This window comes from Sylvia atricapilla, chromosome 9, assembly GCF_009819655.1.
Source record: "Sylvia atricapilla isolate bSylAtr1 chromosome 9, bSylAtr1.pri, whole genome shotgun sequence".
Lineage (NCBI taxonomy): Eukaryota > Metazoa > Chordata > Aves > Passeriformes > Sylviidae > Sylvia > Sylvia atricapilla.
Window position 1 is genome coordinate 14,372,448 of NC_089148.1, and position 25,977 is coordinate 14,398,424.

The 25,977-nt window shown below is 43.7% G+C and overlaps 1 protein-coding gene across 1 annotated transcript in view; it reads right to left on the reverse strand.

The window, feature by feature from the left end:
* RNF220 (ring finger protein 220) overlaps positions 1-25,977 on the reverse strand; it is a 219,551-nt gene that overhangs the window by 22,666 nt on the left and 170,908 nt on the right. The window contains 7 exon segments of the mRNA XM_066324994.1: positions 4,054-4,091; positions 4,094-4,137; positions 5,846-5,901; positions 7,183-7,269; positions 8,288-8,384; positions 24,186-24,318; positions 25,340-25,461. Coding sequence (XP_066181091.1) covers positions 4,054-4,091; positions 4,094-4,137; positions 5,846-5,901; positions 7,183-7,269; positions 8,288-8,384; positions 24,186-24,318; positions 25,340-25,461 — 577 coding nt within the window.

The following is a 25,977-nucleotide window of genomic DNA, read 5'->3' on the forward strand; positions in this document are numbered from 1 at the left end:
GCTGCTGCACTAGAGCCCCTCCAGAGCCAACATTTCAAAACAGCTGGACTGGAAAGAGGCGAGGTGGGGGGGAAGGGGAAGAAAGAGACAGGAAAAATAAAACAAATACAATTGCTTTTTGTCTCTAAAACCCTCTTTTTAACCCAACAAGCGTCTCATCCAATGAAGCATGATAAGCATGAAGTGTTATATAAAGAAGATAATTATAAAGGGATTTAATGCTTGGCAGGCTTGTATTGCAAGGTTCAGAGCAGAGGTAGCATACTCACTTAAAGAGCCTAATGTCCGGGTTTGCTATTATGTGGGCAGTGTGGCTGGGGCCAGCAGAATCAGAAACAAGATTTAAAAAAAAAAAAAAAAAAAAAAAAAAAAAGCACAGCCCCCTTCCCAACGAGGATGGCAGTTTCAGTCCCACCTCCTTCCACTTCTGTCCCATCCCTGATTAATGATGTTGTCTGCCTGATTTATGACCCACCCCAACAGATTAGAGTTTCCCTCTTCAACCTCCCCCCCTTTCACCCCTCCCAGAAGGCACAGCCACACTCTGCTGGAAATATTAGAGAATTATTAAATAAACATTCATACGTCATGTCTCTTCCCATACTGAGCTCATCGTAGTCAATGCTCAGCGGCCGGGCCCTGTTTGCTTTGGGGCTGACACCAAACAGCTGGAGTGATTCATGGAGAGGCTGGCTACAATGCTCTGTGCCATATATCATGCTCGCAGCGCTCCCTGCCCCGGCGGAGATAAACTGATCAACCACAACGGGCTGGAATGAATTTATGACAACACAAAATTGAGGAAAACAAATGGGAGGTGACCCAGTGGGCCACTAACCCAGACTCTCTTGCTGGCCTGCAATCTAGTCTGGTAGCAGAAAGCAAAATTGAACATTGGCACTCTGAATTAAGATGCTGGCTTTTAACCCCGGGGAACCTCAGTTTCAAAATGGCACCAGACCCTCACAAGGCAGCGAGAAAGACTTTTTGCGGGGAAGGTGCTTTTTGCAGCTGTGAGCAGCATTTCTTCTGCTGAGAGTCTGACATCAGTGGAGTTGTCAGGGAGGGTGCCTGGGCAATTAGGGACCAGTTGCTCTCTGAGCAAAGCTGCACCTCAAGCTGAGGTAAATGAGCACTGCACAGGCTGAGCTTTGCCTTGGCAGTGGCTGGAGTCTTCAGCAGACAGGCAGGGCTCAGATGGTGTGATGCCCCTTCATCTCTTCCCAAGAGCCTTCAGCAGCCCAGTGTCTCTTCCAGACACCTCACACGGGCAAGATTAGAACTTCAGTGCTGGGCAGGAGAGCTGGGACCAGCACCATGTCTCCCACTGCCCCTGGCTGTCACCTTAAGTTCAGCACTACAGATGAGATCAACTGTCCAGTTACTGATGATCTGGCACAGCACAAGGAGCAGAGCAACAAAACACAGACTTGCCCCAAACTCCATTTAGCTGTTCTACATGCAAGAGACTCTCTCACAAAACCCCATGTTTCAGATTAATTTAAACCTGCCCAAGTGAAGAAATTCCGCTGCATGCCAAAAGATAACTGCTCACTGTACTGTATTAATGGATTAAAAACCAAACAAAACACACTACTCTCTTTGCCTGGACTTATTTTTTGGAAGAGGGGAGGAAGGAACGTCATTCCTTATGAGAGAAGGATCAATAGGCAGATCACTGCTAACTCTATAGCCACTGCTCTAAACAGAGAGCACGGCTGACACAGGTGCTAAGCCATGTGCTTCTGGACAATTTAAAAAATGCTAATCAGATGCTACACAAGGTTTAACATGCCAATCAATAACGCTCAGATTTAAAGCAAAAATTGAAGTTACAAACAATGGAGTAAACTGATGCTGCCAAAACTTCCTGTAAGCATCACCCAAAACAAGAAAAATGAAACCAATTTAGCTCCAGATTAAGAAACAGGAACTAGAGATGAATCAATTTAGCCTGTTGGGCTAGGTCGCCATATATCATGGCTCAGCAGTGGAGTGGGAAGCAGCCAGACAGTGAGAAACCCTTCCCCCTCCTTCTCTGTAGGCTTCTAGCTCTGATCCCTGTTATCAATTAATTTACAGAAACCCCTCTACACAGACAAGCACACACAGCATTCAGGACTCCTTAAATGGCAGGACAGAACTATTTATCACACATGAATCTCAAAGGAAAAAGAGAGAATAAAAAAAGGCAGCTAGAATTCTCTACCTGAAACACCATCTTGTCTGAACCTCGGTGAAATAACAGTACCCCTAAATGAAAAGGTCCCTCTGCTACTTTCAAAAATTAACATTATTAGAAAGACTGAACAAGACATTTAAGGAATTTCCTGTAATTTCTTTTGGTTTTACTGACTTTAGCAGAACTGAAGCTTTAACAGGCAAGGTTATTGCAGAGCAAAGTGTGTGTGCATAGATGCACGCACATGCTCACTCTCTGCACTTCACAGCAGCGTTAGCACAAGAGTTGTTTGGATAGGATGCTGGGGACCCTTCAAAAGGGTGCTAGCTAAAGCCTCTTTGATCAGATTATTAAAGCTATGTCAATTTTATCACTTGAGCTCAAGTGTTCTGGAAAATGTCAAATCCTTTCAGCTCCTACAGTTTAAAGATTTTCAATAGGAGTGGATCTGGGAGGATGGAGGGCTGCTGGGATGACAGGCAAGAGGCCCGAAGGGAAGCCAAGCAGCAGCTGAGACAGAGGCTGACAGATTAGGAGAGGAGGGATGAGTCCTTGCCACCAAGGACAGCATTCAGTGGTTGGCTCACTCTAAGGACAAAGCTGGTTCTGCACTGACCTGCAGGCTCCCTGACTCAGTGGTCCTTGGCCAAAGTCTGCTGACCAAGAAGCATCGAATGGCAGACAGCCAACATTTGGGACATGCTAACAAAAGGGCTTGTTGAAAAGAAACTGCCGGAGACAGCAAAGCAGTGTTAAAGTTCCCTCTACAGCAGGGAGTTTCCCCAGTTAACTCTGATTCTGAACATACGCTCTGCCAGGCTGCCTGAAATGTCAGAGATCCAAACATGTGCCAGGGACACAACCTCTCAAATCAGGACCAGAGGCAGGAGGAGAATACCTACATTAGAAAATGACAACTTTCTGTAAAGTCAGCTTAATGCTACACTACTGGATTTTTCCCCATCCCAAACTATCCATGGATGTCACCCCAAAACGTAGTATTTTAAACCCACCATTACATCGTTGCTTCCACTTCATTCAAGTTGTTTGGTGTCTCACTTGATCTTGAGGCAATGTTTTGTATCAGGCAATAATCAATTTAAAACATCCCATCCCACCTAACGCAGTTCATGGCAGCAGAGAAAAGCCTGTAGTTTTAGACTTGGACCACCAAATCTGCCCAAGCAGTAAGTCACCCAGCAGCATGTGGAAGGTTTAGAATACAGCTTGTTACTCAAATGGAAAGTGCAGATAAACCCATTTATTTCTATTTCAGGCTACACTGCAGCACACTCAGTGAGCAGAAAGGGACAGGAAAAGAGATGCCCAGCAGTCTCTCCACGACTGTATATTCAAACACTGGCACTTAAACTTCTGAACCACTGAAAGGGCTGCAGGTAAAAAACTCAGAAACTGAGACATTATTTCTGTTAGGAACCATAGAAGGGCTCAGTATAGATCTTAAAGAAAAAGAAAATCCCTCTGTGAGACTTCTTCCAAGTAACAGTGCTGCTAGAGGAAGATTCCTTTTTTGTTGAGATGAAAGCTGGAACAGACAGAAAGAAATCGTGGATATTTACATAATTAAAAGAAGGCAATTGCAGTGGAGAAGTCCTTTGGAAGCTGTGCACAACTCCAAGTCCACTGGGTATCTGCCCTCATGGATATCTGTGGAGAACTCCCCATAAGCCCTCTGTGAACACAGCAGTAGTTAGTGCTGCAAGTTCAGGTTTGTGTTTGCAGCACAACTTCCCTTCTCAGTCCGTAAAAGCTTCAGATTGCCTACCTTCAGATCACCACTGCTGCTGGAAGCAACAGATGGGACACTATGTTCTTCAAAACAAGAAAAGGGGAAGCTACCCACTTCACACTCACTTTCAATGTCACTGTTCTTACAGGTCTTCTGCACTGGCTCTCCTGTTTACTGCTTTCACCATTACTTGTTGAGGGCATTTCTGTTGAGGGAAGAACACAAAAATTAGTAAGAAAACTGAGATCATTGCAATGAAAATAATCTGAGCAAGTTAGTTTCAGAGGACTCCCATGAATGACTATCATGCTATTTCTTGGTAAGAGAGAGAAGTGACTGATGCTAAGTGCCCCTGTCTGACAAGGGGGGCCTCTCTGGACAGTATATTTCTATGATTCAGGGCTCAAAATACAACCCCTGCTCTGTTCCCACTTCATAGTGATCTGACCCCCACTCGTGTACCTACTGTTTAAGCCAGGATTTAATTCAGAAGGGTTGATGCAGTTGTCACATAGAAGTGTACTTCTAGAAAGGTGGGTTTGGAGCAAATCCACCCAGCCCAGACCCTGATCTCAGCCTCTCCCATTTTCTGAGACCTCACAGACACAAGCAGAAAAATATATGCCAGGTAACTAGAATGACAGAACAGTCTGCTCATCATGGTTGCTCCCAGCACAGAAAAGGGTGTGAGACACCAGCTGGAGATGAGAAGATGATCCAGCCCCAGGGTTGTAGGTTCATCACTGTGGATTCAGGTAAAGGGTATGAACAAAACAGCTCACAGCAAATGTCATCAGGGCTGCCTTCTCATCACCTCTGTGGTTGTAGCTACTGAAGCTGATAATACCTACAAGCCAAGTGCTTCTACATCACAGAAAATAAATGTAATTGCCTATCCCACAGAAGAAAATGCCTGCGATAGATATCCTATGTTCTCCATTTAACCATCATGCCCTTGGCAAAACTGGTTCAACTCCCTTCCCCCACTCCCACTGGCAAGTATTTATGTCTTGTAGGTACTTTCAAGGCTGGAAATCAAATGCCCAAAGCATGACAGGAACAGAACAGGGAACAAAATCATTGGGACATGTCTCTTCAGGTCGCTGAGCTTCAGTTTCCTTCCTAAGGGAGCTGGAGCAGCACTGCCCAGCTCTGGAAATGGATTTGGCATCTCCAGCTGGAAAGCGCCAGGTTTTATTATTCTCATATTTCCACTAGGTTGCTGCTTACACTTACAGTGCTGCTGGCATTGAATAAAAACAGCCAGCAGTTGAATGGGTTCAACACTACCCCCTTCCTCCTCAATCCAATGAGCTTTCAGTAATGTATGCAAAGGTACATATTCACATTAACTCATTTGCTCTGGATTCTCAACTACAGGTCATGAAGTAGGACAGACCTAGAGTTTTCACTCCAAAGGTGAAGGCTTCAGAGTGGTAGGCTTTTCTTGCCATACAAAGGCCAGCAATGACAAGATCTACCCAAAAGAGACAAGCCTTTAGCATATCCTCTCAGAGAAGGGAAGGTAAGAAAGCAGTTGAAAAAAGCCCAGTAATAGGTGCACCTGTGTGGTTTAAACCCTCAGCAGCTGAACACCACCATCCCACTGTCAGGATCTGCTGGTTCCCTCTGTAATAAAGCAGTTTGCCTTTCAGTGACATGACATCAAGTCAATCCAAACCCTATCTCTCATCACCACACCAGTTAAGATGATATTTTTGGGAACTTCCCCAGCTGCCATCATTGACAACTAATTGTGCTGTAAAGTTTCAAAAAGAGTGTGGTTTTATCTGATGACACTCTGCAAGAGCATTAGTAACTACCTCTCCTAAGTACGGGCAAGAAGAAGACATGGACTATCTATCTGCCCTCCTGTAGTATATAAATTAACAATTTACAATTTCAACACTCACCATCACTGGCCCATTTAGAAAACTCTGGTGTTATTCGAGTACTTGGTGTGCCACCACTAAAAGAGAAAAGGACAATATGCTAAAGGTTGAATACAAAACATTTTGCCGCTCAGGAAAAGCTACCCCTTTCACCAACCACTTTTCTCTTAATACTTCTATCCATCAGTCTAAGTTTCAAATTGTGAGTAGATGGCCAGCCAAAAACCATGCTCAAGCTTCACAGCATCAGTGACACTACTGCATTTCTACAGAAACTTGACAGAATTTCAAAGTGCTTTTACAGGCAACATCACCTCTTGTATTGTAGAGATGGGCAAACAAGTCCAGAAAATGTGCAAGGAAGGACCATGCCCAAACAGCAAAACGATGTGTTAGGTGCAAGCCACATGAAGGGAGTGGATCTCCTGGCCTCAGGTCCTGAGTCCTCTCACCAAGCATTAACTGTCCATAGCCAAGTATCCTCCAGCTACAACACCAGCCTCCTAGCTGGGAAGGAGCTTCAGCATCTTTGAGGCCCTGCTTTTGGACTAGCATGGTAAGCAAAGTATTGAATGGACCAATGGTATGGATCCAGTGTGGCAAATGCCAGTTTTCTATGGAGTGAAACCTAATTTTGAACTAGCATTTGTGACAGGCTAAGCAGTAAGAAAACTTCATTTCACTGCTCTATCAATCACTCAACCTTGACCCCACAGGATCACTCAGTGAAAGAGATAGAGGGGTAATTTAAGTCCTGTTTTATGCAGGGCAGAGGGCTTAGAAAGCAATCCTAGCTCCCTGTTAAGACCCATTTTATTTGCCTGGAATCCTTCCCTGAGCACCCTGAAGGCTGGCTGCCTACATTCTCCACATATGTATGTGGGCAGAGCCACATCCTTGCCCCAACTCAGAGCTGAATATAGAAGGTTTCGTTTGCACATCCCACAACGTGTAATCGGATGCAATGAAGTCAGATATGGGGTGCCAGACTCCTACTGTGCCAACCAAGATTCTCATGGCATCACACTGTACACTACTAAGAGGCCACATTCCATCATGAACCAAGATGATACAGAAGGCCTTAGTCCAGCACAGTTTCCTCATTGCCAGAATTCGTCCTCTTCCAGCACTATTCAGGGCAAAGATGGCACTGGCTGGGCAGTGGGGTGGCTCAGAGAGGAGTGTACAGAGAGGCTTTACTGAGGCTGCACGGGTAGCAATGGAGACCCACCGGATGGATTATGCTTCTTTGTAAGACTCTTGTTCCATCCCTTGCACACAAGTGAATGGGTATTTTCCACAAACTGAGACTTCCTAAAAGTAATGAATGTAGTAATTTAGAAAGGCATGATACTTACTTTAAAACAGCACCTCGGAGCGCCTCCCTTTCTTTGGCTTCACCTGGCTCTTCTCCAGTGCAAGGGATAATGTCTGCCTCTGTGTACCTGAGCACAAAGGGTTAAGGAACATACAGCCTTGCTGCAGACAGTGGAAAGGCTTTTGAGATGGTTAGGACACTGTCTGGGATATAAAACAAATTAATTCCAACTGGGAACACTTTTAAAGAAAAAGGAGTTGGTATGCACAAAGGGGCCTGCTTTTAAATTCTGGATTAAAGTTTTGTTTTAGGTGGAAAGAAACAGTAATCTTTTGATAGTAACGTGATTCCACAGCTTCTTAGAAAGGGAAAACCAGTTCCTGAACCTGTGCAAACCTAACCTGCACAATTTCACAAATTCTTTTTGAAGTACAGAGTTCTTTTACCAGTGGAGGGTTGGAGCTTCAATCCTAAAGGCTGGTACAGATTTCAATAAAACCTAATTCTATAGCTGTACATTGCCCCTCATCACAGCTAAGGCAATGTCTGTCTAAAGCCCTTGCAGGAATTCTTCCTTGATGCCTATTACACAACTGCTGTGGGGCAGAAATCTGCTCACAGCTCTCCCAAAGCTGTGCGCAAAGAGCCTGCTCCCAGATGGAGAAGTTCCCAAAATCTGCCTTTAATGATAGTTCTTCTGCCCATGAACTGTGTCATGAAAGAAGAAAAAAAAAATCAAATCTCTCAGAATGGAAGGTGAATAGCGCTTACTGCACAAACCCCCTGAAAATGAAAGGGTGTCTTGTGGAAAATAAACTCAATTTCTACCCACAAAGCAGGAAAAGCCATCCATACAAAACAAACCTGGATGGAGGCAACAGACTGTTTATGAAACAGAATGGAGAAACTCTTAACTAACTGATCCCTTGCAATGCCTCCTATAGACTTCAACCCTGTCTGAAGTAGTGCTGTATCAACAGCAGGATCTCAAAGGGAGTAACGGGGAACCCCTCCTAGCTCAAATAACATGGTAACAGGAGAAGGCAGTGTCATTTCCAGTAGGGCTGGACACAGATTATCCACCATTTCCCAGGGCAGATGCACCTCCAGATTCTCTCTGGGTAAGAGCCTTTCAAAAACGATACTGTGGTTTCCCGTATTCGAGTGTGTCATCTCCATCCACATCCAGGTCTGCGTCACTGTCTGGATTCTCCTTCCCGCTGCACATGATAAACCCAGAACCTGAAAAAAAATAAAACACATGGATGAGCACCTGAATTGGAACTGAAGTGTAGGAGATCTCCCAAGAAAGGTGCCACAGCATCAGTTTGCAGGCTGTCCTTTACTCTTAACAGCCTCATAAAAGGTGGCCTCTCCAAAAGCTGCACAAGAACACTCACAGAAATGCTCTAACTTGCTAGATTTTATGCTCTAAATGTGCCCAACATTGAAAATGGAACATTCTTGACTTTAAGCTCTCCATATGAATTATTTTAGAATTGAAGTCACAGTAAGTGTCTCTGTAAAAGGCAGAAAAAGCAAAGAAGCTAAACAGGAAAGACTTATCTTTCACAGAAGTAGTTAATGCAAAATCCACACTACTAGCAGGTAAGAGAAGGCTGCAAGGACATTCTGAATTACTTCTTAATTCAGATGCAGAGGGCAGGCAAAGGCTAAAATAAAATGAGAAACATCTTTTCCATTTTAAAATACATTTAGTCATGGCTTAGATTTTTAAAATTTAAAACATTTAAGAACAGCAAACCTGTTTCTACAAGAGGGGAAAAAAAAATCAAATTTCTGTCATTACCAGCTCCTTACAAGCACTTATACGAGCAAATTGTAATGCAACTCATGAAGAGTGCTGCTCTTCCAGCACAGGTGGGTCAGGCACACATCCAGCCCCAACTCCAGCAGGAAGCAACCACTTACAGTTCCACCTGAGGCTGACTGTGCATCAATTTCCACTTTCTAACAATTTCTACGTTTATTTGGGTCTAAAGTGTTTTGTAAACTGTAACCAGGCTTCTTTTAATTGAATCTGCAAAAACACCTACCAAGATGAAACTTTACATGGTATTTTCTGCCCAGGGTTTATTAATAGAAGGGAAACTACAGAAGGCATATTTACTCTTCATGAGAAGTACCACTAAATATGCTCTCTCCTCTAAGGCTGGATATTAAGCAAAGACCTCCTGAACCTTAGGGTGTTGGTTGCAAGGTCCCCATTTGTGTTCAATTTTGCAGCAGATCTAAGCTGTTTGGGTACACTAGCTATGCAGATAGAAACGTACTCACTGCAGCTGCCTCCAGTATGTTCCTTGACCTAACACCCCTGTCCAGACAGCAGAGCTGGGCACCTGGCTCAGACAGAGGTACCTGCTGAAGCCTGAAAGACCTGGCACATCCAGAGGGCTGGTGACCTAGGTCTGTGGTAGACCAGGGAACACATCCCAACTGCAAAGGTTTTAAGAGTAAGGTAGATACTGCCTTGGCCTTGCACTAGTGCCGCAAAAGGGCTACATTCCTGTCCTGCAATTATGGTTCTAAATGCAGAATACAGGCTAAAATTATTGTAGAAGCACTGAACATTATATGCATGTCCAAAGAATAAGGACATTCCAAAGCATTAGGGCAGCCTTTTCAGGCCTTCAGATGTCTGAGTCTGTTCATCCCACTGGGTTCTCAGCAGCACATTTAACATAAGCCCAGAAGAGTGAACTGTAATTCTAATGGTCTGCATCTGTGCAGACAGCAGGGCAAAGCAAAGGTCTCATTTCCAAGGATACCATGAAGACACAGTTCTTTATTGTCACTCTCTAGGAACGGATGCTCTCACGGATTCATTAAGCCCCCAATAAAATTTGTTTATATGGATTTGATATTTCTCTTCCCTGAATATCAAGAAGGTCCTTAACGAGTGACAACTATAGCATGACAATGATTTTAAGACTAACCTTTCCCTAGAAGCATAAACTACCTTTTACTTCAAAGTAAGTGCCAGCCTTAATTTTTAGCACAAGTAACACAACCAGCACCAACAATGCAGCACCCATGTCTGTGCCAGGTACCATGGGAGCCATGCCTGTAGGTCAGCCCCATGGTGTCACTGGGGCAGCCCTTCTCCAGAGACCCTTTTCAGAGTGTTTCACATACTGGCTGCACACTGCCAGCCAACACGTGTCACAAGCTGCTGCTTCCTCTTGCTGCAATGGCTCATCTAGTAAATCTCGACTCATTCAGTTCATCACAATGTTTGGGAGAAGATTTAGAGGGGTAAGAGAGACCTGTCAAAGAAGCTGGATAGTCTTTCAAAGCTGCTTTAAAAGTCAAGAGTGGGCGATGGGGTGGTAATTTATAGGCATGGCATTTAACCTACAGTAACACCATCCCCTGCACCTGGCATTACTTTAGCCCATCACTTCTCAAAGGCCATAAACTTTGGACACACAGGTCTTCATTTTTCTTGTGGCTGTGGGAGACACAAATCATGCAAAGCTGGAGCTGTGACTTGGCCAGTCCCAGGAGGTGATCTGAACACTTGCCAGACAATGAATACTCAGAGCAAATGCCTTGGTGGGGGTGGGGCAAGGTGGCCAAGTGAGTGAACATAAGTGGGACCACCCCCCATGTTACTGCCTCTGCAAGAATGCCAAGCACACAGCAGACATGCACCTTTCCATCAATTTTGTTTCCAAGTGACTCAAGCCAACTGGTGGTTTATGGCTAGAGCTTAAGATGAGAAGATCTGCTTACTGCAATACAGTTTACAAATATTAAGGCACATTGACTTCAGAATCCTTGTGTCCTTGCCCTCAACACCTTTGTATTTAAGAAAATCCCTTTAAATCTGGAAGGAAAATATTCCAGAGCTTTGGTAGAATCTAGCTCTATTGCCTAGCTGCACTGCCAGCAGCCTACTACTATACTTCCTAAACAGGGAGTGTACAAGGGGAGAGTTTGGACAGTATCTGTTATGATTGCAAATACACACTGGGATGATCTGAGAGAGCCTTTCAGTCAGAGAGGATGACACTGCAGAGAAGTTCATAGGTTAAAATGAGGGGCAAAGGAAAGGTAAATTTTCTTTTCTGATCAAACAAGGACTCCCAGACCGACACCTAAAGGAAGGCACAATCAGGTGATCCAACTCTCAGTTTTTCACTTAATATGGAATTTTTTAAATGTGAACAAGCAGATCACTGCAACACGGTAAAAACCAATGGTTTAGAAACTGTGTGCTAAACAAAGTAACCTCCATGAACCCAAAAAAATACTCTGAATATAAGTTGTGCTATCAGTTTTCGGACTTCAGAAGCTGCTTTAAATAAAAAGGAAAACCAAAAGCCACAAAATATGTTTCTGATGCAAATCAAAAGATCCATAAATCCCAGTACTGCTCCTGCACACAACAAAACACTAAAAAATGGAATGCAAACCTTGGCCCAGCGTCACCTGGGGAACGAATGGCTTGCAACCAGCATCCTACAATACCTTTTTATTCTGCAGCAGGGATGGATTTTGAGGCCAGTTCCAGTGGGATCGGGTTTGGTGCCACAATTTCAACCTGACCCTCCTTGTCTAACTTCCTGGGGTTGCTTCCATGCACAAAGCCAGTGAAAACACCCACGCAGCTGTTCAAATATTTGACGTCTGAACTGCCTGACATTATTCATTCATCTCAGGCTCATTCAAACCAGATTTCTGGACAAGTGCTGTTATAAATGGATTAAGAAGACCACTAAATGCAAGGAAAGCCCAAAAGGATCACACCTGCCTCTCACTAACTCAGCCCAAATGTAAAGAGGGCTCACAACTTCTAGCTCCTGCTGGTGGTGTACTTTGCCATTCTAGAGAAAGGAAAACGTGAAATGGAGTGCAGAGGACAGGAGCTCCCAAAAGACCCCCTACCAACTCCACACAGGTGATTTGCAGTTCAGTAGTGTGCACTGAGAACAGGGAAGGGTTCCTCCAGCAACACTCTGCTTCTGAAGGTCACACAATAATTCACAACCATCAGCAACACTGCCTAGAGTAGAGACCTCTAAAGCCAGTGTGTTATCCAGAGGTCAATGCTCAGGACCAGAACTTTATTCCCACATGTTAACAAAGTGAAACCCGATAACTGAATGTTAACTTGCAAGTTTGACCTAGGAATTCATAAGAGACATGATCTGTTATTCACAGAAGCAGCTGTGACTCTTAGGAGTCACCCAAGGCCTGAGGAATGTAATTCCACATGTGAATTTGAAAATGCTGCTTTTACACAAAAAAAGAACATACCCAGTGTAGACTCTCCTATACTTTTCTTGTGCCTTGTTGAGAATTTTTTGCTCTTGCTGTGCATTTGGTAGGAGGCAATCCCTCGTCATATGCTGCCAGCCCAAATACAATTAGCCTCCTGATGCAAAAGCAGCACAATTCTCTGACAGTCTTAATCCCACCTGCCTCCTTAAGGGCCAGACAAACAGGAGTGAACAGGCAGGTCAGACGCTGGGGCCATTAAGCAGAGAAAAAACAAAGTTACAGCTCTGTCTCCAATCCCCATCGCTCTTGTAGCCAGGTGCTCTGACAAGCAATTCCAGCACTGGTATTGAGTGGCACCTCTATAAACCCTGTGACAGTTTGGGAGACAAACTCACCCATCAATCAGAATGTACCTATCAACATCACTTACCTAGCACTGTGTACACAGCTTTCTTTGCTTGGGCTGGTCTAACAGCAGTCTGCCTGAGCACCAGTTCTAGTTACTTTCTGAAAAATTTAGGTACTCTACACAAGCAACAATGTCTCTGAAATACTGACTCAGAGGTGAGAAAAGCAGGAAAAATTTGCATGCCTCTTAACTGCTGCCAGCTTCAAGCACTGGCAGGCAACAAGAATCAGCTGAGCTTGAAGGTGAAAACACTTCCCATTCTTTCCGTGTACCTATTAATAATGTCTGTAGATAAATCCCAGTAGAAACCCTTTCCTTCCCCTTCGTGTAAGTTATCATAGCACTTTTCTTTCTCTTAAGCTGTCCCCTATGCCTAAGCATCCTCTCTGACCTCTGCACCCCTTCTCAAATCTCACTTCCTTTGTGCAGTCCTCCTGATGAGTGGCCACCTGAACAACTCTCCAGTGAATGGTGGCCCAGGTTAAGATCAAGAGTTATTAATGTGATATATAAGCAGATTCACAGAAGAGATAAAAGGACTTCACATTCAAGTCTCTTCTTTTCTCCATCACACTCAGTAGCAGATGGTCCAAGTGACAACATATGCTGCTTCAGGTGCTGACAGCACTGCTAGCTCCTGCACAGGCACACACACAAGAGCTCACACCAAGACTGGCAGCCTTAGGGGCAGAAGGGTAACACAACAAGACCACTGCAGACCCAAACGACCTCAGCCTAATTTCATGAGCACAGGTAGGAAAACACATACCTACTGCGCCCCACTCTCTGCCCCTCAACTCCTATCTAGGCAGATCAGTTTTGGTGACCAGCTGTTCTGTCTATATTTAATTACACATTTACACTCAATTATCACTCCAAAGAAAGCCAGGGAAGAAACCTAAGAGGTCAGTATTATTATTTGCACCACCACTGTGAATGCAGCTACTAGATACTGCTCATGCAGAGGATCAAACTCGTCTGGATAACTAACATTTCTCCAGTTTGAACCCAAGGAATGGGAGTGTGTGTGTGAAATCTATACTGGAAATATTCTAGAAATCCCAAATTTTGTGTAAATTCCATAAATGGGTCCAAATTCAAATCCATCTCAAAGGTGTAGAGCTCTACTGGGGCCTATTTTGGCTGGCAAGAGGCATTCATTCTGTTTGCAGGTAGTATACATGTGCTCAGGAAAGAAGAAAAGACTCCTATAAATCTCCAGAACTGCAGCCTTTGCTAATTGCACTCCTTGCAGTGACCTCGTTCTGTACAACCTCCCTTTCCAGCACGTTCACTCTATTTTTTTACCGAAATGTCACTCGTTGGCTTCTTGGAGAGTAAAAACAATGAAGGCAATGACAGTAGTTTATGCAGACTCACGGCCAGGCCTCACATACTTCCATGAATGGCTCTAAACTGGGTTTATTTCATCATCTGCTGAAGTATCCCAAACTAGTACTAAGAGGACAAAGTGGCATGGATGCTGTTTTATTGTAGGAGACATCTGGGAAGACAGAGAAAGCCACTAAAATTTCTTGAAAACAAGAGGAAGGCAAAGATGAGGCCATGTTGAACATGTCTTTCTACAGATCCATAATGCCTCCCCAGCCTTGTTTTTCAACAGTGAAATTGCTTCCCCACTTTTTCCTAGCACCAACAAAAAAACCTGCTTACTAACAAGGGTTTTATTTCTATGGAGCCAGATGCATTTAAAGCTAAACTGTGATTTACCTGGAAAACTGACACCCAACTGTGTTGTTATAGCACACACCTGAAGCAGCAGATGCATCCATCTGATGCTGTCTATTAGCTCCCACTGAGGCACAAATGGGCTGTCAGAGACCTGACTGCTTACCAGTGTGGATGCTTACAGAGATCTTTGCTAACAGATCATAGAAACAGCTGCCTTTAAGGAAAGGGGCCATATAATTTTATGACCATTACCATAATTTTGCAGCAGCATGCTGAACAAAGGGCAGGCAAGCACTGCTGTACAGGGTAAGAGCCAGCTGCTGCAAGGCTCAGGAAGAGGCTTCCCCACCCCATGCAGCATTGGGTATTCCAGAGATGTCTTCTATGCCTCTCATAACCCATCAGATAAAGACTATGGCTGCAGAGGGCAAAACACACTCAGACCAGACCAAAGGTCTCATCTGGTTTGGCAATTCATGGCTGCCTCCTAGAGCCTCGTGCTGATGTGATACAGGAAGGTGAGAACAGTTTTATGCCTATCTCAAAGGTTACTCTTCAAAACCTGGAGCTGACGTACAAAAGCAGCAGCAACAGCCATGGTCTTTGCAGCTACAGCTCGTTTTCCACAGTTAGAGAAAGGTGGATCTGAAAGCTTTTGTTCCCCTGGGGAGAGGGTGGAAACAAACAAAAAAGGAAGAGGGAGAATTAAAGTAATCTTGAATCACTAAGCAGATTCACATCACTGGATCAATAAGCACCACTGACAGGGATCACAGGAATGTCGCAACTTTGCCAATAATAAAGCAGCACAGCAGAGCTTGGAGGATGACTTTTCTAAGGCAGCCGAGCATGAAGCAGCAAGGCTGGTGAACAGCTGAAAGTGACACCCTGGCTTACAGTAGGCTGCTGCCCGTGGCGAGGCTCAATGCAGTTTGCTTTAAATAATGATGAGCACAGAGATTGTATTCATGGGGGAAAGGCAACCAAGGACTGGAAAAACCAAGGGCTAAATTTCATAGGCCAAACACAAGTGCTCTTCCTCCCAAACTAATTCTTTTCTAGGTTGGAAAGAAGAAAGAAAAATCAGTGCTAATTTAATCAATTGATCAGTCTATTGATTGCAAAACTGGAGCTGCTAGTTAGTAGCCATGTGCTGTAATGCCCTCAACTCTGAAAACACAAAACACACCATTGATTTCTTCACTTCCAGCTCCAAAACAAGAAATAAAACCAGGCTTTCATGGAAAAACAACTTCCTCGTCCAGGGAGAAGATGCAAGCAAAGAAGAGAGGCCAGGAAACAGGGACAGCCGTATTTTGCGAGGTTCAAACTGAAATTAGTTACAGATGCAGTCACAGTGTCTTGTGTAAACTCTATCGATTGGGTGGCTGACAGTCTTGGGAGCCTCCATAGTAGGACAATCAATCCGGCTGCAGTGTCACCTGCCACTTTGCTGAACAGTTGACAATGCAATTATCCAGTGTGGAGGCAGGGAGTTGGCGTGTGTCAAACGCAGTTAGCCACTTTCCGGGCACTACTCGATAATGCGTTTCACCGCTGCGTGTAGGAGACGACACGCAGAGACAGGAGCTGTTTAGAGCCATTGAGACCTGTGCTCCCTTTTTGCTTTAGAAACATCTCACTGCCCCTGACTTAACAACTGTATTCTAAAATGCTATTAAAATCACGTCAATCAACTATTGTGTGCTTAAAGCTCAAGTCTGACCTGAGTGTCCAAGAAGGAGGTTGCAGTTCTAGCAAAACTGCAGACCCTTGAGGGAAAAAAATTAAAAATTTATCAGATTACTATCTTAAAGCCTGGGATTTTCAAAGCCACAGCTAACAGAACAGCAGAAAACTGGATAGCACAGCAACTAATGTCTGAGATCTACAAACCCTGAAGTTTAAAGGAACTGTCAACTGAATCAGTGAGTCTACTTGAAAAAACTGAGTAGTTTCAGGTGCTCTACCTGCTCCCTTACTCCCCCTGCTAATTTTCATGGCCTTACAATTGCATTTTCTGTTTTCTTCCCCGCTCCTTCCTCTAGGAAGAGGTTGACAGACATCCCTTTTCATCTCCCAACTACAATATGCAATACTGTAAAAATGGAGGGAATTTCATTTCTTCCCACAGAAAATCTTTTCCTGGTTAGAGTGGCTGTTGGTGTTACATAAATCAACCACCAAGGTTTAGTTGATTGTGCTCCTTTCAGCTAATGCATTCTAGCAGTTTGAGCATAAAAATTAGATTCTCATATTTTTTGTATGCATTCAAGTTAACAAAAATGTACAATCAGCAATGAGAAATTTTAATGGCCATCCACACCAATTTCTTTTTTTTTTCCCCAGTTAAAATGATTTTTTACCTTGCTAAGTCCCATTGATTATTTTGTATTCAAATGAACAAAATTGTGTTCCTTGAAGAATTACATGAACTTCAAACACACATAACATTGGGCATCAATTACACGGCAGGTCATGCTGGCTTTTGTACATCAGGTAAGAAGATTTTTCTTCTTAAGTCACCTACTCTATTTTTCTGGCTCACCAGAACCTATGATATTAATATACAGGACAGTACTTAAAAATATTTATTAACCACAGAATACTTCAAATTCTATATGCAGATACAAACTACAGAGAAAGAATCAGGTGCAGCCCATGTGATTACAGTATCTAACACTATGCAAACAGACTTTGTTAGCGTTTTTAGGTCAAGTATTATCTTATGGGCAAGTACTTGCTCTCAAAGGAGAGAGGTGCAAACGTTAAGAAGTGGTTGGGCTACTCCATCAGAACGGTCCAAATTATTGTGCTTCTGCAACAGAGGTATTACCAGGATTATCACTTTTACACCAGTGATAAAAGTGAGGTAAGGGATACAAGTGCTCTAGGGCTCAGCAGCCCTCTATAAGGGGCATAAGGCACAGACTAAGCACTTGAGAAACATGAGATTTATAAATCTTGCCCACGAGGAAGCTTACAGCAGGTAGAAGTGACCAGCAGAAGGTAGCAATCCAAACACAGGAAGGCTAAAATTCAAGGATTGAGAGGCTGGGAAAGATGTTCAGATGTACAGACATATTCATCTTAGAGAGAGATGCTGACACTGGAAACGTGGCAGGGAAATACACTGAATTGAGCTCTTGCTAAATGAAAGGAAGATTAAGAATTTCACTTCAGCAAAGATTCCCTGTACTTTTACCACAGACTGCTCTTGCATCCAAGCTGAAGTTTTCTTTAGCCTGTCAGGGTAAAAGGAATGAATTCTGGCTCATCTACACAGCAGTAGCAAAGATGATTCTAGTTACTAGACCACTCTTCCAAAAGGCCTAAATATGCCAGTAACATCTTCTATTTCCTACACAGTCTCTTTAGAGAAGTCACACATTTACTGTTCAGCTCAAATGCTTTTGCTGCATTTGAGTATACCAATTTATACCCTCTTACCAGTATAACCTTAAATGCAGCCTGAATCTCCTGACATGGAAAAAAAGGAAGTCTCCATGCCTCTTAAAGCTTCCCTGTATGTCTCATTACATTTTATCTGAGAAAAGAGGGCACAGCTGGGTACTAGGTGAGATTCTAGAGCAAGACTTTTAAGGTTTGTTGCCGGCTCTGCTACTACCTTTTAACACTAGGGAAGATGCTTCTCTACACTTCACTTTCCACATACGTGTCAAACACAGATTTTAAGAGTTTTGTTGTAGAGTTCCATTTTCATGAAATTGCACAGAAAAGCAAGTGAGTTTTCCTTCTCTATTTGAAGCTTTCTGCCAGGCAGTTACCAGACCCAAGAAGTCACTGTAATCACAAAAGCCTGTTGCTGAGGTAGGAGAACTAAAAAGTATCTACACAGATTCTGAGGCCAGGACCTCACATGTGAAAGAATGATTCTAATGCTGCATGGATTTAGAAGAACAAACTGCAGGAGCATATAGCTATTGCCCCAATGCTCTTTCTGGGACAACTAACCCACACTGGATTTAAAGGCTGGCCTACAACACTTGCTGCTCAAACTGAAGCATATCTTGATTCTGTGCTGATAGAAGGCTGGCAGTGGTAGGACTGCAGCCATTTGCTAGGAAGTTTTAAACATTTTAATACAGTCCTACTTTCCAGGCAGCTGCCCTAATTGTACACTACATGAGATCCAATGCAAGTGGACACCCAAGGATGACTGTAGTTTGTTACAGCTTATAAAGGCTTTACCAGTCCCTCTATGTATACACTCAGCTGTGCTGCTCTTTTCCCTTGCTAAGACATTAGCAAATAGAGCCAAGCCCCTTGCTAGCTTGGGAGAAGGGCAGTATGGAGAAATAAAAAGAAATACCAGAAAAATAAAGAGAAACTTCAGAGTTACGTAATCCCTATGTGTTTCTCCTTCAAGAGTATCACAATATATCAGACAGATCCTTGTCATGTTGATCTTTCTTAGAAAGTATCCTTCCCTGAAAATGCCCTGCTTGCCATTTCAACATTTTCAAAGTCTTTCTCTCTTCTGTGTTATTTTTGATGCAACTGATCTGCAGAAGCAAAAGAAACTGACAAGAGCAGTGGTGACTAGCTTGCTACTGCACCCAGAGGAAGGCTTTTTGGTGGGAGAGCTGGAAGGGAGAAGAGGAGGATGGGGCAGGTGGAGAGAACTTAGCTACAATTCTTCAATTCTTTCATATCTAAAGAGGACAGCAATCTCTGTTCTATCAGACCGCATGGTTCGTGCTTTAAATGGTACTTGCTGCCAGCTTGCTTTCCCTGTCTCTCTCCCTTTGAAGCAGACTGGACAGCTTCCTCAAGCTGGCGTTATCACTCCCTCTAACCACTCTTGGCAGGCAATCTAATTCCCCCTGAAAAGGTCACCGCCATTTTAACTGCCTTTCAATCACATTAAGCACGCTGCCGCTCGTGCTCAGAGCACTGCGCCCGCAGCTCTCCTGACTGAGGTGCGATCGATAAACTGACATCCCGCCCAACACCCAGCTCCCCGTCTGCCCCAGCCGTGCTCTCCTCCATCCCCTCTCCCGGCCAACGGACGGAAAGAGACCAAGTGACAAAACCCTCTCCTCAAATCTGAGGCAGCAGAAGGAAGCCGCTAACCTGGCATTTACTAATCTTCGTCCCATCTGTTAAGAAACAGAAGGGTGCAAGCATCCCTCACCCCCCGCCTTCCCTAGACCTACAGAGGCAGCAACTTCACAGGACAGTTTGCTTAGGCATCAGTCCAGACACCTTTGAAGCTGTGTTACAAAGAACAAGCCTCCCTCAAGCTTCCCTCAATGCAATCATTACCGTTATCTCTCCCCCCGAGCTGCTTTTTTTTTTGCAGTTATGAGTTATGTGTTCCACCCATCGATCCCTGTGTAAGACACTGTTTTAAGTCCTCTTGCCTTTTGACTGTGCTAAGCCGTTTAAGAGATGACAGCAGCTTCTATCAGTGTGAAGCTGATGTGATTCTTTTCAGATAAAGCACTTTTTTTCCACTTCCCCCCCCTCCCTTCCCTTCTTTCAAGTAAGAAACATACACACAAAAAGAGACACTGAATCTTTCAAAGAAAAAAAAAGCCTTTTGAACTTCCCTCAGGAATTCTTTAAAGGGATAACCTTACAGTGTAAACACTGAGGTTAACGTGCATCCATTCTGGACTGGAATAGAAGAATTGCTACAAATATGTTGAGCATTAAAAAAAACCAACAAACCCCACATCAGAGAGGAAGCCACTTGACGCTTTCACTTGCGAAGCCTTGTTGGCATCCTAAACACAGAAACTCATTAAAGATGGCATGAAATAATCCTGTGCAACAAAGAGCCTCAGAGAGAGATGATTCAGAGACATGGTGAGAGATAGTTACTGAATGTTCAGGTATTTCAAGAGAAATTTTAGTCTTATGACACTGTACTGAGGCAGGGGAATATTTGATTATTTTATCTCTACAGTTTTACATGTTGAAGTACAAGCCTGATTTAGAGTTTGGTATTTCATGCTGCTATTTTTCTGCACCTACTCCCAAACAGAACCACAAACTCTCCTACAAACTCTTCCTTCAAGCAGGACCCCTGCTGAAACAAAGTGGTTCCAAACCCTATATATAACTGCCAATAATCTTCCTTTACACCCTGTATCCTTCCAATTTCAGAAAATGAATTGAATGGTAGCAAAGGATGCTTTAATAAGCCAGGAGGACAGCTAGAAGTACTAAACATCTCCTGACTGAAATCATTCACCAAATCCAACAGCTTCAGAGACAACACACTAATGCCTGCACTTCTCAGGTCATATTCCTACTTGCTGCCACAGCCTGTTCTTTCCACCTGCTGCCTCAGGTACACCAAGCTGTGGCAGCCAAGTAGGCGTGCTTTGGCTCTGCTGCACTAGAGCTGACTGGGGGCTTGCAGCTGTAACAACAACAGAGAAGACAAAGATTTTCCAGCTTCTAAGACAGCCCCTCAGGTTAGAAGAGCAAATTTTTCCTGCAAGTGCTTTGGAAGCGGAAAAGCATCATCCTAGGAACTTTACAAGTCAGAGTTTCAGTCTGTGGTTGCTTCTATGTTTTAGACCATCTTCCAGAAAATCCAAACAGGTTGTTAATTTCCCTGACATTTCTGTTTTTAAGAAGAAAAACCCCAAGGTCTCTCAACTTTACTACAGCTGAGAATCTGTCAGGATTTTCTATATAATTGGCAAAGAATTTTCCTCATGTTGAGAGTGATATGAACCTTGTCCCCTAACCAAAAATGATAAAAAGAAGCCAGGACCTATGGTAAGTTTGAGACACTGCTGTAATGCTGCCCCAATGGACTTACGTGCAACACACACTGGCCACAGTGTCCTGCTCCCCCTCCACCCAGCTGTGACATCTCCTCAAAGCAATACACCATTAAAACTGAAATTAATGAGACACATGGCCATCTATTTTCCCCTCCAGTTTTATGTATTTCCCCATGTCATCTCTTTAGACATTGGTGACATCCCTGTAGCCTGGCAAAGGCTGTCTGGCATTATAAAAGACATTTGATTTCCACATCACTGCTACTTCTCAGCAAAGGGAACAGAGCCAAATGCAAAGCCTCAGGTGACAGGGGTTAACGAGGGCCTTGCCAACTCCAGACAAAGCAGTTTTAAGCATTAGAAAGCATCTACAAAACGTTGTGCTGTGCTTCAGGGCTGTAAATTAAGAATTCTGTCTGGCAAGAGCCAACACTGGCAGCAAAAGAAGAAAAACAGTCACCTTAAGGTTACCTGAGAGTGCACATAGCAGTCCTGAGTGATGGAGACCCATGAATGCAGCAGTCAGAGACAATAGAAAGCCACAAAAGAGAGCATGAAAAAGTGTAACTTAATTAAAAATAAATGCAATCAGCCAGCTGTAGGAGATCACTGCAGCTTTGCTTTGGCTTTCCAAATTGTACAACTTCTTGCACAGAGTAGGTAGGTACCCTGTACATATTGTCTGGTTATCCCAAAATACTAGGTAGAAAGTTGTTAGGAAAATATTCCCCCACTTGCAGAAGAGGACACTTCTCTGGAGAAGCATGGCAGCTGTTGAATCTAGCTGCCAGCAGAGGTGTGCTCCAGAGGAGGAAGGCCAGGTGCTAGAGACCGGCCAGCTGCTCAGGTATCAGGAGTCCCTTCTTCAGCAGTGGTTCTGCTACAAAATGCTGCACGGGGAGGATGTTTCTCACTACATGTATCACAGGAAATTTCCTGTGCTTGTGAGCTGATTTCCAGATACCTTACATTCAGCACCACCAAGGGAAGAGGTCTAACCCAAAAGCCTCATCAGCAGGGTGATTATGGAGGGTTTTAGAACTGCATGTAATTGTATTCTGCTTTTCTCCTGGACTTCCAATCATCTCCTGGATCTGTCTATGTAATTCCTGAAGATGTAATGAAGGTCTCCAAAAGGAAAGAAGAGACAGACCCCATACTTCCTGATGGAAGCAATGCCATCTCTAAGTATGAATGAACTGCACAAGTATATATTCATGCATGTGTAGCCATCTGGCAGAGGTTACAGCACTGACTGATGATAGAACCTGCCTAACTTCTGGTGGAGGAAAGCAGGTGATCAACACAGTAACAAGTAACACATCTGAGAATTCCTTAAAATAATGAAGAAAACGCAACAAAGAGCAAATACTTTAAATTTACCCAGCCTAACCACATCAATTACATGCATTTTGTCCACCAGAAGCCTCATTTGAAAGAGGGTCTCTATATAAGCAAGGCAATGTGGAAGGTTTAGATCACACTTCATTGAGTTAACTCGAAAACAACTGGGAACATTTATCAGGTGGACGTCCACACCAAAGAAGTGGAAGATTGTGCTCTCAAATGCAGGTGTTTGGTGGGGGTGAAGGAAGAAACCACTCAGGCACAAAAAAGGGGAAAAAATCAACTGAACAGTTTTTTTCTAACCAGGACAACAACAACAGCGGCACAGACACTTCCCGTGCTTCCCTGCTACACATTGTAGTGTCTATGCTACATAAACATAATCTAAGATCCTGCATGGTCTCATCAGGCCTCTGCATGGAATCATGCACAGACACAACTCTCCATGCAGTCACAAAAGAAGTTAGGCTACTGACACAGCATGTAATAGTCTGGGCTTCACTGGGGATCCTTTAAAGCCCAAAGAAGCTGCTCCTTCAACTCTGTGCTTCTGATCATCTGCTCTGCTATAACCCAGCTACAATTTATTTCTGGAGGAAAGCAAGAACAGATCAGGAATGCCTGGTTTTAGCTGAGCACATGGCTGGCTTTTAAGTCCAGCTCCCTTATGCAGCAGCCTTTCCCCGAGATATTTTAAATTAAAATCCAAGCTGATATAGGAAGAGATCGCATCCCATCCTCTTTATTGAACGAAGGGAGCCAGCATTCCTCCTCTCATTAAGCATGCGCTACGTGGATTGCTTGTGAGAAACTCTCGTGAGTGCCTGAGGTTCATGCCAACGAACAGTTTAGTAAATCCTCCTCTTTGAGGCCAAAGGGCTGAATGTAAGAAAGGGGCCAGGTTTCTAGCTAAAATTACATTCACCAATAAAGCTCATGAGAGGTCAAATTTTGCCATAACTCACTCTCTCCTTGGTAACTGATTTCCCCGTCACTGAGGAGGGAGCAAAAGAAGGAGGAAAAATAAAATGTGTTTGTCTGAGAGCCCTAAGGGCTTGCAGTGCTGGAGGTGCAGAGCAGGTTCCTGGATTCTCATTTATCAACCTTAAAAGGGATGGAGTGATAAATGCACAACTGGCCCTTTAATATTTTATGCAGGTGCTAAAGCGACTTAGCTGTCACCTCCAATACATCACCAGAGGCTGATACACCAGCTTTCGTCACTCCAGGCTGGGATTTTTTACAATTTCATTTCTATTTCCCTCTCTTCACATATTTCCATGTATTCCTTACTATGTGTGAGATATAAAATGTTATTTTCCCCATATGATCTATCCACTCCCTCTTCAGCCACATTCCTTAAGAAAGAAATAACCCCACGCTTTGTTCAAGATTTGCACAAATTTCGACTCACATCATTCAAGAGGGAGAAAAAAACTGCAATCACTTTACATTCTGGCAAAGGCTGATCAATTTGCCTTTCTGTGGAAGGGAAATCCCCATGTCCCTCCCTTTAAAGATAGGTAATGATGAACTTCCACAGCAGAATGATTTGCAAGTGACCTCAAAACCCTGGCGCACCTCGAAATCCTCCCTCCAGGAGAGTCGTAGCCCGTATCCTCTTCTGTCCGCACCACTCGTACTCTTCAAAGCGGTTGCCATTCTCGTTCTCGATGTCCACAGAGTCATCCTCAGTCATGCATGAACCTTCTCTCTGCATGGGGTAGAGCAAGGGCAGAGTGTTGAGATGCATGAAATGGCTCTTTGGGGTTCATAACTCATGGTGGGATGGGGAAGAAAAGCTGGACTGCTCCCAGGGCAGCTGAGTATAGAGCATACAGCAACCTCTATTCCCATCCTTGTTCCTACTAACCTAAACTAGAAGTAAATAGGAACTGCTAGAACTTGACAACCTAAGACAGAAACAAGTTGCAAGTTTTATAAATTTTACTCAAGGAAATTTAAGGTCTGGTCCCTACAAAAAAAAAATGCTGGTGTTCATTTCAGCATGCATTCCCCTGCCTTGCATGCAAAATTCCTCTTTCATGGAGGAACATAATACCACAGATTCCTTTGACCCCTGGCAGAAGTGTTCTCCTGTAACATAGTTTTGGGGCATACTGATCAAAATACACCTCTCTTTATACTATCTACCTCTTGAGGCAACAAGTCCTCTGTTGAAGGTTTTTCCTGAGAAGCATGAACAAAAAGCCCTATGACAAAACTCTCTCCCTTCCCCAGGGTTTGTTTCTCCTTCCTTGCTGTCTTTGAGGTAAACAGCAAGAGAACGATTCTGCTTAAATGCACTTCCCTGGAGTAGGATGGTCATGCAACCTTTACAAATCCCAGTCTGCTACAAAAGAACCCTGCAAACAATAACTGTGATATTGTCAAAGGCACAGATCACAACAAACTGTTCTTCCTGTGCTACATAGGATGCCTGAAGTCCTACAAAAGGTTCATAAACTTCAATAGCTCCATCTTTAAAATCTACAAATTAGACTTCTGTAACAGCAGAAGGGTGCATGAAGTAAAAAGTTACTAATGCAACAGAACAGAAAAATCCATAAAAATCCATCCTCCCAGACAAAGAAGTGACTACAGATCTTAGGGAGACAGTTAGCATTGCCTGCAAGCTCAGCAATGTTAGTTTTTGCCCCACATTAGGTGAACTGCAGACAGAGCTGGGAGTAGGGAGAAGGGAATGGCAGCTGGTGATCCTGCTGCGCCTCTACCTTTGCAAGGCATTGTTCCACATGCCTACTCATCTCCTCCTCGGATCCTGACAGAGGTCGGCTGCAGAGGGGACATACCTGCCCTTCGTCTTGCTTCCTCCGTTTCATTTTTCCAATCCGAGCTGCATGGAGAAACCAGGGAAAGAAAACAAACAAAAAAGGAAGACATGTCAAGTTTGTAGATCCAGTCTTTATTTGGTCAGCTCCAAGTAATAAACCTTTGGTAGAAATGGTAAGATTTCACACCAGAAAATCCCATTGTAACTCTCTATTCCGACTTCTCTACGCAGTAAAGAAACTGTTACTTGGCACTTTTCAGACGAAATCTGTAACCTGTAGCTGAGCACTCTGATTCCACAGAAGCAGCTGTTCATGATTTAACAACTAGGAGAAGGAATATCTGCTGCAAACCCATGGTAAATTATTAAAACAGTTAAAATCTTTCCCTTGGAAATGTGGAATTGTTTTTAAAGTTGAGTAGTCAAGCCACTGAAATACTGTTTTGGATTTTGCCTTCTGAGTCTGAGGCCCTTTCAATAACACATCTATTCCCTCTAAAGAACTTGCTTAGAATGCAGAAGCATGATGTAGCACCTGATAGCCTTGGATAAGGTATTTAACAATCACTTCCAGGACCA